The following is a 15229-nucleotide window of genomic DNA, read 5'->3' as shown; positions in this document are numbered from 1 at the left end:
ATACCTATCCACAAATCCAGCCATACAGAAAGCATTAGAAGAAAAACTCCAACCTAAGGAAGTTAGATGCACCCACAAAAACACAGATAATAGATAACCCCACAGCAGTAAATCCCAAAGAAGGGAAATACACACATACTACCACCAAAAGATAACAGAAATCAACAATCACTGGTCATTAATATCCCGTAATATCAATGGACTCAATTTGCCTATAAAAAGACACAGGCTAACAGAATGGATATGAAAACAGGATCCATCCTTCTGCTGCATACAAAAAACACACCTAAACTTCAAAGACAGATACTACCTCAGAGGAAAAGGCTGGAAAAAGACCTTCCAATAAAATGGACTTAAGAAGAAAGTTGGTGTAGCTATCCTAATATCTAACAATATAGACTTCAAACTAAAATTAATCAAAAGAGATCATTACATATTTATCACAGGAAAAATCCACAAGATGAAGTCTCAATTCTGAACATTTATGCTCCAAATACAAGGGCACCTACATAGGTAAAAGAAACATTACTAAAGCTTAAATCACAACCAAACCCCACACACTAGTAGTGGGAGTCTTCAAGACCCCACTCTCACCAATAGACAGGTCTGCCAGTCAAAAACCTAACAAAGAAACCAGGGATCTAACAGATATTATGACTCAAATGGACTTAATAATTATCTACAGAACATTCCACCCTAACACAATAGACCTTTTTCTCAGCATCCCATGGAACCTTCTCTAAAATCAACCACATACTCAGTCACAAAGCAAATCTCAACAGATAAAAAAAAAAAAACCAAAAAAGCAAAAACCTGGAATAACTTCCTGTATTTTATTGGACCACCATGGCTTAAAAGTTATATTTCAACAACAACAAAAATTACCGAAAGAGTTGCCATGGTCAAGGTGTCTCTTTATAGCAATAGAAACCCTAACTAAGACAACTCCTCAGTGAAAGAGTCAAAGTCACACATCATCAGATGGGTCACCATCAGAGAACATCAAACGTGACTACAAATACAGGGGTGCTTATTAATCCTTGGAAATTGGGGGATATAGTGTTCAGGCAACTAAGTCAAGGCACAGTAAAATAAGGGCATATAGAAAATTCCTTTTGAATTAGTAGACTCACTTTGGTATTTATATGTCTCTCTAAGGAAGTGGTATACAGCTAGTCTCACAACAGCCCACCCCTTTACACCTGTAAAGTGTAGAAATGTGCAGAATATATTGTCTGTCTATATTCTGGGGACTCTAGAGTCCATGTTAAGACCTAAGAATGCCTGGCCTCAAGTGGCAAAATAGCCCTAGTTCAGGCAGAGTCAGGCTGAAAGTTTTACTTCTATTAATGAAAAAATGGGTCTGGAGGGGTATGGGCAGAACATGGTAGGGGAACACTTGCCTTACATGAGCAAGGCCTGAGGGCCCATCCCTAGCACTGCAAATAAATAGTCTTTTATAAAGGAGTTGTGTGGTGATATATTGTGTACCCTAATAAACGTGCCTGAGGATCAGAGGACAGAGCCAGCCACTAGATTAGACACAGAGGTCAGGCAGTGGTAGCACACATCCCTAATCCTATCACTCAGGAGGCAGAGATCGTCTGGATCTCTGTGAGTTCAAGGCCACACTGGAAACAGAGCCAGGTACTGGTGGCACACACCTTTAATCCCAGTACTAGGAAGCACACACGCCTTTAATCCCAGGTAGTGATGTCTAGGCAGAGAAAAGTATATAAGGCGTGAGGAAACAGGAACTTACTCTCTGTAGGCTGAGGATTTCATAGAGGTAAGAACTAGTGGCTGGATGCTCTGCTTCTCTGATCTTTCAGCTTTCACCCTGATATCTAGCTCTGGGTTTTTTTTATTAAAAGATCATCTAAGATTTGAACAACAGAGTTGAGCCTGCATTAGCAAACACAGCAGGAAAAGCCAATGCCACAAAGGCTGCTGAGGCCCACTCACAGACTAGGTCTGAATAGAAGACATTGGCATTCCTAGTCTTAGACCTGGCTTTGCCAAGGCTACTGCATAGCAGGAAGACATATTTAACAATTTCCAAAAATCCCTTTTCTCAGACTCCACAGTCACTACACAATCTCCTAACTGAAAGTTTCTCTTTATTATAGATCTGCCCACACACAGTGCGCTGGCTTTCCCAGGATAAACATGCCAATGTGAGTGTCAGTCACAGCCCACAGTGGAGACAAAGTGGCAATCTGTCTTAAACCTCTCTCTTGCACCGTGTGTGTGTGTGTGTGTGTGTGTGTGTGTGTGTGTGTGTGTGAGTGAGAGAGAGAGAGAGAGAGAGAGAGAGAGAGAGAGAGAGAGAGAAGAATCTGCTAGTGAGTTAGTGTGTTTGTATATATGCATGCAGGTTCTTATGTAGACCAAGTTGGAGGTCAACACTGGTGCTCTCTTTACTCACTCTTCACCTTATCTTTTGAGACAAGGTCTCTCACTGACTAGCAAGACTAGCAAACTCTAGGAATCTACCTGTATCTGTACCATACCCATCAGAGCTGGGGTTACAGGCCCATGCTACTATGCCCAGCTTTCTTATTTATTTATTTATTTATTTGTTTGTTTGTTTGTTTGTTTTGGTTTTTCGAGACAGGGTTTCTATGTGTAGCTTTTTGTGCAGCTCAGGTTGGCCTGGAACTCACAGAGATCCACCTGGCTCTGCCTCCCAAGTGCTGGGATTAAAGGCATGTGCCACCACTGCCCGGCCTTCTTTTTTATTTTTATGTGCATGTTTTAGATCTGAACTCAGGTCCTTGTGTTTTCAGAGCCAAGACTTTACTGGCTGAGCCATGTCCCCAGTCCTGGCATCAGTCTTACCATATGGCATGAGCTCACTTGGAGAATTAGATAGATGGGAGAGTACTAGAACCCAGAATGTGAGTTCATCAGGATGATGTATGAAACACTAAAATGCTGGCTGTCACCTCCAGCTATTGTTGGCCAAATACCTTCATACTTGAAATGATCATACTTACCTTTTACAGGACAGTGGATTGTCACATTTGCCTGAAGGGCTGCCTCCACAGTGCCTCCCACCACAACAGACAGATAGCTGTGTTCCGGTTTGGTGACATTTCTTTCAATAGACAAGATGACAGGTGCCTCTTAATTCAAAGGGAGCAGAAACTATGTTAGGTTTAAGCTCTTGTTCATTGACAAGCATTGTTGATTTGCTGAAAGCAGGGAAGAGTGCTGGTCTCTTTAACCCCTGTGGTACACACAGACAAGCACACACACAGCTAGAGGTACTCAGTGCAAAGATGATGGATGGATGGATGTGTGAGTGGATAGGAGGATGGATGGATGGATGGATGGATGGATGGATGGATGGATGGATGGATATATGGATGGGTGGGTGGGTGGATGGATGGATGGGTGGGTGGATGGATGGATGGATGGATGGATGGATGGATGGATGGATGGATATGGGTGGGTGGGTGGGTGGGTGGATGGATGGATGGATGGATGGATGGATGGATGGATGGATGGATAGATGGGTGGGTGGGTGGGTGGATGGATGGATGGATGGATGGATGGATGGATGGATGGATGGGTGGATGGATGGATAGATAGATGGATGGGTGGATGGGGAGATATATGGGAGGATGGATGGATGCATGGATGGGTTGGTGGATGGAAGTGTGGGTGGGTGGGGATGGGTGGATTGTAACAATGTATAAAGTGAAGATATTTATCCTCATAACCAAAATTAAGGTTAACTCCTTCTTGATAATTTCACAAAGACTCAAGATGCAAAACCGCATGGCAGGGCAGAATAGCATCTCTCACATGCAGCCTCAGATGAGTTGATGTGGGCCCAAAACACCAGGGGTTGTGACCATCTTTATGGAAAGAGGGGTGTGAGATAGGGCAGTGGATCCTGAGCTATCCTGGTGTCCTTGGAAAGTGTTATCCTGGATGGAGAAGACTCTCTAGGGCCTCTCCCACTGAGCTAAGAGTAAGCCAAGGCTCAGCTAACATGTACAAAGCATCACACTGTGCTCTCTGCTCAGCAGCAACAAGACCAGAGCTACTCTTTAATCAATAATCACAAAACCTGCCTGTGCACAAGGTGATGCAATCAGACATTTAAACAACAATATAGTTCCTAAAAAAAAAACAAAAAACAAAAAACCATATACAGTTTTCTTTTAGGTCCAGAGACAGGCTGACTTGACAATCACAGAAAAAATGTAGGGTTCAGGGTTCATTAAAGCTGTATTGGGAAAGACCAGATAGGCAGGAGCTCACAACTCTTGTTAACTTACTTCTAACCATGAACATGTACAAAGTGTTTTCCTGCTGGATTATAGTAGGAATCCTGGTAAAAGTACTGAGTGATCTCATAGTCATTCACCCCACAGTGTGTGGCTCAAAGACTCCCCCTCTTACACCATCTAAGTAAATTCATGTCCCTTAAAATAGTAAAACTATCACTCTTGAAAGGCTATTAGCTGCTGGGGTGCATCCTTAAGACACTTCTCACACCTCTCTACTCTGCAGAAATTCTTCATTTATAAAAATCATATTAAGCTATCTCAAGTGGATTAGCACTGTTTGGAGGAGAAGTCATAACTTGGCGTTTTAATTAATGTGAAACAAATAGCCACATAAAACTTGTATTGAAGAAACAATAAAGACAAAACGACAGAGTCAGGAATTCATTCCAGGACTTCCACTCCTTGAAATTTGATAATTAATGGATTTATTCATTAACTTAGGACACTTGCTTTGTCCACCTACATGCATAATTTGTGTGAAGTAGACAATGAAAATATAGAATAAGAACACATGCAATGTTGTTCTCAAGAAGCCCAGGCTACAGAAAGTTCCATTCTTTCTTGGAATGCCTGGGGCTTAGAAAGCTATCCTGAGAGGGTGGGAAATGATGGGAAGCCTGTGGGTAGAAGGGGTCTGCGGTTGTCACAGCTCATCTTCTGGCTTATAAGGACTTCACATCAGCTCTATCAAAAGCCTAGGGTATCTGGGAATGGACTTAGAGCAGACTTAGGAGTACTGGCAGAGGAGGTGTCTCCTCTTCACTACAGGAACTACCTCGATTTGTGCTTGTTTGAAAGGACCTAATGATTACAGGCAGGCACAACAGTCCAGGAGAAAACAAAGGCCTGAAACAGGAGTTCTTAACCTGTAGGTCACAACCCCTTGGGAGTCAAACAACCCTTTTACCTAGGTCACCTAAAACCATTGGACAACATAGCTATTTACATTATGATTCATAACAGTAGCAAAACTACAGTTAGGAAGTATCAATGAAATAATTTTATGGTTGGGGTTCACCACAGCATGAGGAACTATATTAAAGGGTTGCAGCATTAGAAAGTTTGAGAACCACTGGCCTGTAGGCTCTGCCTTGGAAAGGCAGTCATCCTCAAATCTTCCAGACCCAAGAAACTTTTAACACCAACAGGTTCAACTTTCTCAGCTTGTGGATGACAAGCATCTGCCATTAAGCTTAGCATCTAGGTGACCAAAGTGGGCTCTAACCCATGATGTCATCTCTACTCTCCCTTGGTCCATTTGAGTCACAAAGAGAAGAAAAGAGAGTAGTGAGCTAGGGGATGGCTCTCTTATTTATGTCTAGTCCTAGAATAGAATCTTGCCCCAAGGAATTACTGCCTACAATGTAAGCAGTTAACAATGATCTATTGTAAAAAATACTTTGTTACAAAATGACCATGTACAGTGCCTATGAAGATGTATGCTGATGTAAAATTATAATTCCTGGGGGTGGGGGGGAATACTGGCTAAGGAGTGGGAGGAATGTCACTGAGAGAAAGGTACCAACTTTGAAGACTAGTGGTTCTCACTTCTCAGCTGATGAAACTTTAAAAAGTCATTAGTGTCAACACTACCAATGAACCTCCATCTCATTAATTCCCGATTTGTGGAAAGTAAGCCTTTGAGCCATTGTTTCCAGAGAGTTGGTGTAAATTAGGAACATGTTCAAAAGAGCAAGCATCAAACTCATTCCAAACCCACTAAGGCAATGCTCTAGGCAGCATCCAGCAACCGGTGCTTGAACAAGCCCTGTGCCATTGGGATACATACTTAGGCTTTAGAGTGCTAGGGTTTCAGGTGATACACAAAGCCACGACAAGACGCAGACACTCTAGGCTTCTCCTATGGGCATTACCTGCATATAACACCAATGAACTTTCCACATCTGAACCAAGACGATCAGCTATGGAACATTCATATATCCCTTGCTCTTTCTTTGTAGGATTTTTTATCTGTATCTTCCCAGGTTCCTCCAAAATGATCCTGTAAAAGAGTTAATATGAGTTAAATGAAAATATAACTCAAGGAACATATATAATTGCTGTCGGGCCATCGCAGGTTATGGAGAATGGACACTGCAAATTTATAGGCTTTGGTCTGGCACGAAGCCCAAAAGGTAATCATGTCCAGCCCCCTGCTTCAAGGAAGAAACTGGATATATGGAAGAGTGGGGAAGGCTTTCCTCTTGCATTAGCTCAGAGAGCACTTACAACAGGCTGGGACATGGACATATTGGCTTCTATTTTAATTTTATTAGAGTTAAAAAAAATGGCAGACAAGTTGTACATCTCAGCAACTTCCTGGGAGAGGAGAATGGCACAGAGAAGGAAAACACCAGGCCACCTGAGTTAAGCAGACACAGATGTCAGATTAATGGTGCACAATGGAGTCATGTGGCAGAGTTGGGGGCTTTAGAGAAAGAGCAAGGAAGTCAAGACTATAAGGGAAAAACAAAAGAAATATGCTTAGGTTTAGGTTCTCGCTAGTATCTGAAAGAGACAGGGTAAGGAAAGAAAAGAAAAAGAAGCCCCATCTTCCTGAGTCAGACCCAGAACCTCACTGCAACCACAATGGTGTGTGGACACTGTCCTAGAGGGCAGGAACTCTGGGAAGGAAAAGTACCTCACTTAAGCAGTCAATTAGTCCACCGATCCCTTCAGCATGGCTTAAGGTGAGGGATAGTCCCTTGGTCAGGTGAATTTTAGGTCTCCACCGAGGCCAATGATTCTGACCAGGAGTTTTTCCTTAATGGGCCTTTATCACTCCTTTACAATGCTAAGTTAATGAAGCTAGTCTCAGAAAGGCAAATATTCCTGATTTATCCTTTCCCATTTGCTGTTCCTAGATTATGTATAGATACATAAAGTCAGTCTCACACACACACACACACACACACACACACACACACACACACGAAAGAACTAAAACTGTTTAGGCAGACAAAGGAGATTGGGAGAAAGCACAGTTTTTAGGAGAAGAAATCTGAAAATCTTTCCAAGAAAACTAGAAGAGGCCACAGTAGGAACTATCAAGGATACACTGCGTTCTTGGTTGACTCACTTCCCAGAGGGCTGCAGCAAGGCTCCATCCTTGGTCCATGTGTACGTGGCATCACTGCTGGGAGTAACGAGACTGCAAAGTATATTGATGAGCTCCGTGCATTTTGTAATGAACACTGTATTCCCAATCCTTGCATTTATTGTTTTGTTCAATGAAATGGCAGGGGGTAGGGTTTGCCTCATGAGAACTGGTCCTTTTGGCTTCAAGGTCAGCTTGCCTGAGTTTTTTGCAGTGGGGCTTTGGGAAACTCTTCCTGTCTCCCCTCTGAGCTGAGCATCAGGAGCAACCTCCTCGTGGATGCTTCTCCACTGAACAGGCATCGGCTGAGCCTTGGCCAGCTCAGCTACCAGCTGATATATCATCTGGGATGCGAGGTCATCGCTGGCTTCTCCTGTCTCCATAAGCTGGCTCATGTTTCTTATAAGCTCATCAAACTGGGCCGTGTCCATGCTGTAGGCTCCCTGCTTCATGGCTGCCTCGAACTGCTTGCTCTTGAACTCCCAGGAGTTTGTGTTTCCTGCAGAGGTCCTGCAGGGCCCCAACAGAGCTCTCAAGAAAGGCTGGTTGTTGATTGTCCCATCGTGCAGGTAAAGCTCATTTTTGTTATTCCACATCTGACGCATTTTATGCCACGTGGCTCCCAAACTATTGGCTTCATTGTGGTCCACCCCAGAGTGGCCCCGCATGTGCTCTCTGAGGGATGGGTGTGCTATGAGTCTGTTGTCAGTCCCAATGAGCTTGAGAACAACCGTTTCCTGGGCAGAGCCTGCAATGCACCTGTACACACCAATGTCAGGGGCTGCAAGACTGTGGATTTTCAGTGAGCCTGACTTGGTGATGCCAAGCTGTTTGGAGTTCTGCAGACAATGGCCATCCTTCTCCCACTGGATCAGAGATTTCTGGAAGCGTCTTACTGGGCATTTGATGATCACAGATGTATTGAGCAGCAAGTAGGCTCTACTGCCGACGGTCAGGTTGATCCGTTTCTCCTCCCTCGTCTGAATATAGACTCTCCGGACACCGAGAATCTGGGGGCCCCGCTCTCCAAGCCGTGTCTTTGTCCCAAGTTTCACTTCTGCAGGGAAAAAAAAGTAAAGGAAAGAAACTGAGAGACACTACTCACAAATAAAGGTTATTGACAGCAATTTTCTGAGGTTGATTGATCTAGGTCTACTAATACAACTTCTAAAAAAATAAATCTTTAGAAACCATGAATTAAAACAAGAAAAATATCTTAGATCCATACTTGGAGTAAACTTCACAGCTGTCTAGTGTTTAAGCAAGGATGCATGCAAGTTTGAACATGTTGAACATGGAAATAAAATATATAAGTTATTTTAGGAAGCCCTGGTTTGGCAGGCATGAGGTTAAATGACTTAGTGGAACAGAGGGAAAGGTTCATCTATAGTTGAGAGATGTTTGTCCTTTGCCACAATGGACTGATGGCTTGACTAGTCCCCCGTGTCTGGGGACAAGTCTCCACCAGCAGGAAGCTTCTGCAGTATGCTGGCCACCCACCCACTGTCAGGGTGGCCCTCGGTGAGTTAGTTTGGCTTGGATCACATCGACACTAAATCTAAGGAAGAAGTGAGAGGTGAGTGAATACATTCAGAAGGTCTGTGAAGGAGGGTGGGGTGGACAAAGTTCAGAATCTAGCCCAAATATGCCATCTAAACCACAAGGGGGGGTGGGTCTGAGGACATAGAGGAGCATGTTCCAAGTAGAAAGGTGTAACAGAACAGGCACTTTAAAGCCAGACAACTCTGAGTTTGAATCCCAGCTTTGCCTGTAGAATGTACCCATAGGTTTCCCCGAGTCTCTATCTTGCCTACAAAATGAGGATGATGTCAGACATTTCATTCATCAAGCGAGTGTGGGAGTTAAGTCCATTGGCTTAGATCACATGTACCTTCAGCAGCAGGCACACTTGGGCTGTCATGTGTGATCCCTTCAACCAGCTGCCGGATAACAAAGGCAGCCCAGAAGCAATGGGGCACAGTGAGAGGGAACCGGAGTTGGGGCTGAGCATCATTTGTCCCCATTGGCTCTAGGTGGGACGAAAGGTTATACACCTACAATTCTGTCCCCTAAGGCTTTTGCTCTTGCTTTTACTGAGAATTCGTGTATTCCAGGGTGGCGTGGGAGGCACTCTTGGCCCAGTTTCTTCTACTGAGTGACAGCGACGAGCTGCTACTAGTGAGGAGGGAAGGGACATGAGCAAGAGCAGCTGTGTTGTCTGTGAGCATCCTGCCCACGTCTCTGCCACATACATGTCCTTTCCTGAGATGGTGGCAGGATCACTTTGATCTGATCTTAGCATCGGGTATCATGGTACTTTGCTTATTAAGTCATACCTGTGTGTAACCAGGTCTCTCAGGATGTGTGGGCAATGGATGGCTTTGAAACTGAGTCTTTAAAAACAATGCCAAGTCCAACACTGGGATTCATGGAGTGGTGTAAAGTGCAGGGAAAGATTCTTTCAGGACAGTAGAGTCCTCTACCAAAGAGTGCATTTTGACTAGGATAGCACAGAACTCTATACAGGGAACTATCTAGTTGAATGATGCAGGCTGGGGACAATACAAGAATGGTGTGAGGTCCATAGAGCAGTCTGATTCCTGGGGTCCAATGACCCAATATGGACACGTGCCTACCAATGTCCTTCAAGATGTCTCTCATCCAAGCTTAGAGTTGATAGCTCCTGATGCCATCCAAGGTAGGCCATGAAGCCTTCAGGTGGCAGGCAGGGCTCAGCTTTGGGTAGAGAACCTGGTACTTGACCAATGAACATGAAAGCCGGATGCCCCTCTGGCTGCATAACCACTCCTAGGAGACAAATCCTAGGGTCCCACTCATCCCCTTCCCAGCCCTGTCTTGGCAGTTACTCACACTGAGGGTACAGAGCAGTTCAGATAGGTTGAGATTATCCTGTAATCAGACACTCCCAAGACTCAGAAGGCTGCTAGGCTCCATTTCTTTAGCCCATTTCCCCGTTGGTTCTCCTGTAAGTCCCTTCAGAGAGCAGACCCTTAGAGTGCGGTATCATTGGGCCAGCTCTTGGGGAATAAAGACTGGTTTGGGCTTTCTGTCTCTCTCACATCTGGAACTATTCCAACACTGTAATACTGGCCAAGCCCGATGAGACCAGGGCATCATCATCTACCCTACAGCATGGTCAGGGATGGATGGCATCTTTTTGGAGGGGCTTCTGGACTTCTACTTCTCCAAGTATTGCAGGGTATGAGAGGTACCACATCTTTGGCTTTTCTAAAATTTGAAACCCTTTCTTCTATATGTCTTCCTTCTGGGTCTTTGAGCCAGCCTGACATAAAGGCCAATTCCAGGTGCCAGTTGACATGTACAGCACATGCTTCAGTGCCTCACACACCCGCCCTCTCTTCTCTATTTGTATTCCTGCCATTGCTCTAAGCCTGGGAAGCATGCCCAAGTCTGCCCCATGCCATCCTGGCTGCAATTGACACTTGGTTCCTCTTGCCACTCCTTAATGGGCTTTGGCCATGCCCCAGCCCTTAAAGCCTCTCTATTTCTCTGCTGGAACCCTCTTAGACTCTGGACCTCTGTCTGGCCATTTGGCTGGTACTGGTTCCTTCTCCTTCCATTAGGCATGGCAATCCAGCAAGACAAACTCATCTGAATCTATGTCAAGAATTTGAGGAGTTAGTTTCTGGATGTTCTTTAGGCTTCTTTGAGGGCTACTGACCAGAGGCCACAGGAATGCTGTGGGTGGTGCTTGCTAAGTGAGTTAAGATACCCTTGAGACCCCATAACCATGGTATGGTCCAAATCAGCCTGAAAGAATAGCTCCCACTTACTTGCTTCTGTTTTACTATTAACCAACTCCAGCCTGGCTTCTGTTCCTATCACCACACTAATGTTCTTAGGAAGAGGCCACCAATGACCCCTAGTGATAAATCCATCACCTTCTCTTTCAAATTCTTACCTACACACTTCCTTCCCTAATAAGATCTGCTCAGTTGTGTTTCTGTCTGAAAGGTGACTGGCACTGGGTGTGAGGAACTCACTTGAGTTCAGAGGCTGGGTCCTGCCAGTGTCTTACCATGTGACACAGGCAAGCTATGATAGTCGTCTCCTTAAAGGACTGGTGGCTGCAGCTGCCTCCCAAGGTTCACAAATGATTGCCTGAAAGTTTACAAACAGGGCTAGCCACAAACTGCAAACTCAGAAATACTAGTTAAGGCTGTGGCTTGTCCTAAAGTGAAAAGAACATCAGTAGACAGATATGACAGAGTGAAAAACTGAACTTTTCAAGGGCCAGGTCTGAGGAGGTGCCTTGCAGGGAATGTTAGCCAGTGAACAGCTGGAGTGCGTTATGGTGGACTGCTGGCCTTATGGTAGCACAGGACATCCTTCCTACCTGACCCCGACTCCAGTGCACACCCAAATAGCCAAAACGAAGGACATGAAAAAGCAAACCTCTCCAAGAACATGCATTTTACCTAAACCCGGGACACTGTTCAGTGCAGATATTCTAAAATGGTGTCTGATGAGGGGCCACAGCACAGATGGGCTTGGCTTCTTTTGTCTACAGACTTCAATTATGGAGAGGTTAGGCTTATGTAAGACTGTATATGTTCCAGTTTAGGGAAGGAACAGGGTGGATTCGAGGTGAAGGAGAGAGGAAAGTCAAAAGTACGCCGTGCTAATGCAACCTGCCTGTTACCAATGAGGAAACGATGAGATCATTCGCAATGATGTGGCGACATGGTCATGGGAAAAAAGCTACCCTGAAGAATTTGTAGTGATTTCTTAGTAAACCTGGAGTAGCCCACACTATCGCCCAGCTTTATTATAGACAGTTATAAATATGCCTGTCTCACCAGCAGGGTCACATTATTTATTCTCAGAAATCCCAGTAACTCAAGCCAGGGGACAAAAAGCAGACAAGAAAGTCACATGAAAGCGCACTATGGTTGAAGATAAGCAGAGACTCTGGCGGTAGGTTTAAAGAAAGGCATGCATCCGGCAACAGGGTTGGTTAAGTGGATGACCAGAAAAGCCAGCAAGGTAGCCTGAGTTCTAGTACGAGAGCAGAAGGTTGGGAAATAACAGGGTATGTGGAAAGCTCCAGAGGTCACAGCGAGACATTCAGCAAATAGGGCATAACAGCCGAAAGCCTGGGTGTCACCCAGCCATGGTGATGGCATGGAAGAATTGTTGAGGTTGGGGATGGGGATATTAAGTATCAGAAAGGTCATCAATAGGGAACTTGGTTGTCCTGTGTATTGGCAACTATTGGAAAGGAAGGCAGGACCTGCTGGTGCATTTTATAGTAAAATAGAGAGTATCTTGAAGATCCCCATAGTGAACCTTGTAATGTCTAAGGAGAATGCTGAAATGGCAAACACATGAGGGGAGAGCCTAGCAACAGACACATGTTGGAGGATGGGAGAGTGTCCTGCTCATCACCTGGCCCTCAGATGTAGTGCTGGGGAGAGAATGGTCCATGAATGTTCAGAGAGAGCTAATCACAGCATGGCCAAGCAAGCACCATCAATCAGGGGTGATGACCTGAGACCAGACAGTGGCAGAACTGGAGGTCAGCTCAGGTGACTGGCTATTAGGTGTATTCTGTTTCCTGTCGCTTCTATGGCCTACATGATCAGCACGCTAGGGAATGCAGTAAAGGAATAGGGTAAAGAAAAATGCCCTGTTTTTCCCCCCCAATGCTTGCAAAATTCTTCTCACCCCTGAATGCCAGAATGACTTCTAATCCCATCCTGTATACCACGTGTCCTAATGATCACAATGTAGCCCCACACAGTATCCTGTCTATTTTCAACGAGGCTGCTGGTTATGACATTAATTTCATTTTTCTCTAAGGCACTTTACAGCCTAGTCACACTGATAAAAATCAGGTAGGCAAAATGACTAAAACAAACATTATGCTGTGCCATTCACCACAGACATTCTTGATTTCCAAGAAGCTTTAAAACTTAGAATCTCAGGCTTTTAGAATGTCAAGATTTTGAAAATATGTTCTCAAAGTATTCCCAGAAAAACAAAAAAAAAGTTAGTGTCCATGAACCAGCAGAGAGCAGCAGCTAAGAGCGTGGGCTCAAGAGTCAGACAGACCTGTGGTCAAAGAGGCCGCAGGGTCCACTTGGCAGTCCTGGAGTCGAGGGTAAAACCCGGTCTTTCCACACTCTTGCCTGCCTCGTCTGTACATGAGGATACTGTCTGACTCTCAGCTTCGCTGGGGAGATTACATGAGACAAACATGCAAGGCGCTTTCCGTGGCGGGAGGTGATCAACAAAGCCACTACTTTTCAATTGAACTTGATGCTAGGACTGCTCTGTTTTGTGACTTTCTCCAGGAAATCAAGTCAATAAACTGAAGACACACATATACACAGCAACAGCAAAATGGCAATAGTTCATCTCTGCTTTTTCTCACTATAAGCAAGCTCAGTGGGGCTACACGACATAATGTGTGCTGTTTTATATGTTAATGAAGACAATAAAAAGCAAAGCAGAGACTGGCCCCTGAAGCAGGGTTGTTGTTGTTTGTTTGTTTGTTTGTTTTTGTTTTTTTGTTTTGTTTTTGGTTTTGGTTTTTCAAGACAGGGTTTCTTTGTGTAGCTTTGCACCTTTTCTGGAACCACTTGGTAGCCCAGGCCGGCCTCGAACTCAAGGAGATCCGCCTGGCTCTGCCTCCCGAGTGCTGGGGTTAAAGGCGTGTGCCACCACTGCCCGGCTACCCCAGCTCATTCTTACTGGCAGCTTTCTGCTGCCTCTTTGCAGCTGCGGCCGCCACAGTCCTGATCTCACTGGCTGTGCTCCTCTCACGTGATACATACACATGAATGTGTAGACATGCATCCTCTCACACACACGAGTATGCTTCATGCAGATTGCCTTAGAACAGATTGAAAGCATGCTACTGACAACACAGCAAGCTTCGTGATTTATAATGAATTGGCAAGATAGCCAATCTGCCATTTACTAAAAGCATGTTTTTATGCTAACTGATTTTGACTCCTACAGAATAAAAATGAACATAAAAGTACTTTTTATCACATATTCACTTCTTTTAATAATGTGAATACAGATACACTTCTGCCAAAGTAAGGCAAGAAGCACTTCAGCTTAGTCCCTACAAGGCACGCTCATGAGCAGAAATTCCCTAAAATCTTTCTAGGTCTCCCCAGTTCTAACATTCACCGCTGAAAACAAATTGGAGTTTCGCTTGGGTTGAAATGGGAAAGGAAGATGCCAAGCATGGCGGCGGCTGCTCACTTACTGCTGCACACAGGCATCTGGCAAGGTCTCACGAGGGGGAGTCCCGGAAGGCCCCTGCACTGTGTCTCACCCAGGGGGACGCGCCGGCCTTTGGCAGTCAGCCTTTGACACACCTGCTTTCTTCTCTGGAATCCAACGCCACAGGTGACAGAGCACTGCAAAGAGAGTAGTGCAAGTCAGTGAGCATGCGCAGGACAACACACCGACGGAGCATGCGTAGGGCAGCAGTCTGCAAGGCTGATTTTCAGTACATAGAGAGCTTCTCATCTCAACTTTACTCGTCTTTCCTCTCCTTTCCCTCCCTTTCTTTCTCCTCTTGTTCGCTAATCCCCCCCTTTCCTTATTTTCTTCCTTCCTTTAGTCCCTTCTTTCTGAGATTAGCAAATAACTGGCAGTCATTTATTGTTGTAGAATTTATGATTTCATTTTTTGACATTAGAAGCGATGCCTGATTTTGCCTGTGTGTGTGTGTGTGTGTGTGTGTGTGTGTGTGTGTGTGTGTGTGTGTAGTATCTGTGTGTGTATGTGTGTATGTGCACACATGAATGTGGGTGCGTGTGCACGT

The 15229-nt window shown here is 44.8% G+C and overlaps 1 protein-coding gene across 1 annotated transcript in view; it reads right to left on the bottom strand.

The window, feature by feature from the left end:
- The window catches only part of Adamtsl3 (ADAMTS like 3), a 291872-nt gene that overhangs the window by 40080 nt on the left and 236563 nt on the right, over nucleotides 1-15229 (bottom strand). Inside the window, exons 20-23 of the mRNA XM_036188825.1 lie at nucleotides 14666-14819; nucleotides 7384-8458; nucleotides 6179-6306; nucleotides 3000-3128 (exon numbers count right to left, since the gene is read on the bottom strand). Of these exons, the coding sequence (XP_036044718.1) occupies nucleotides 3000-3128; nucleotides 6179-6306; nucleotides 7384-8458; nucleotides 14666-14819 (1486 nt within the window). The remainder of the gene's footprint in view (nucleotides 1-2999; nucleotides 3129-6178; nucleotides 6307-7383; nucleotides 8459-14665; nucleotides 14820-15229) is intronic.

Source organism: Onychomys torridus, chromosome 1 (genome assembly GCF_903995425.1).
Source record: "Onychomys torridus chromosome 1, mOncTor1.1, whole genome shotgun sequence".
NCBI classification, from domain to species: Eukaryota; Metazoa; Chordata; class Mammalia; order Rodentia; family Cricetidae; genus Onychomys; species Onychomys torridus.
Note: the sequence above shows the minus strand (reverse complement) of the source record. Positions and strands in the feature narration are given on the sequence as shown.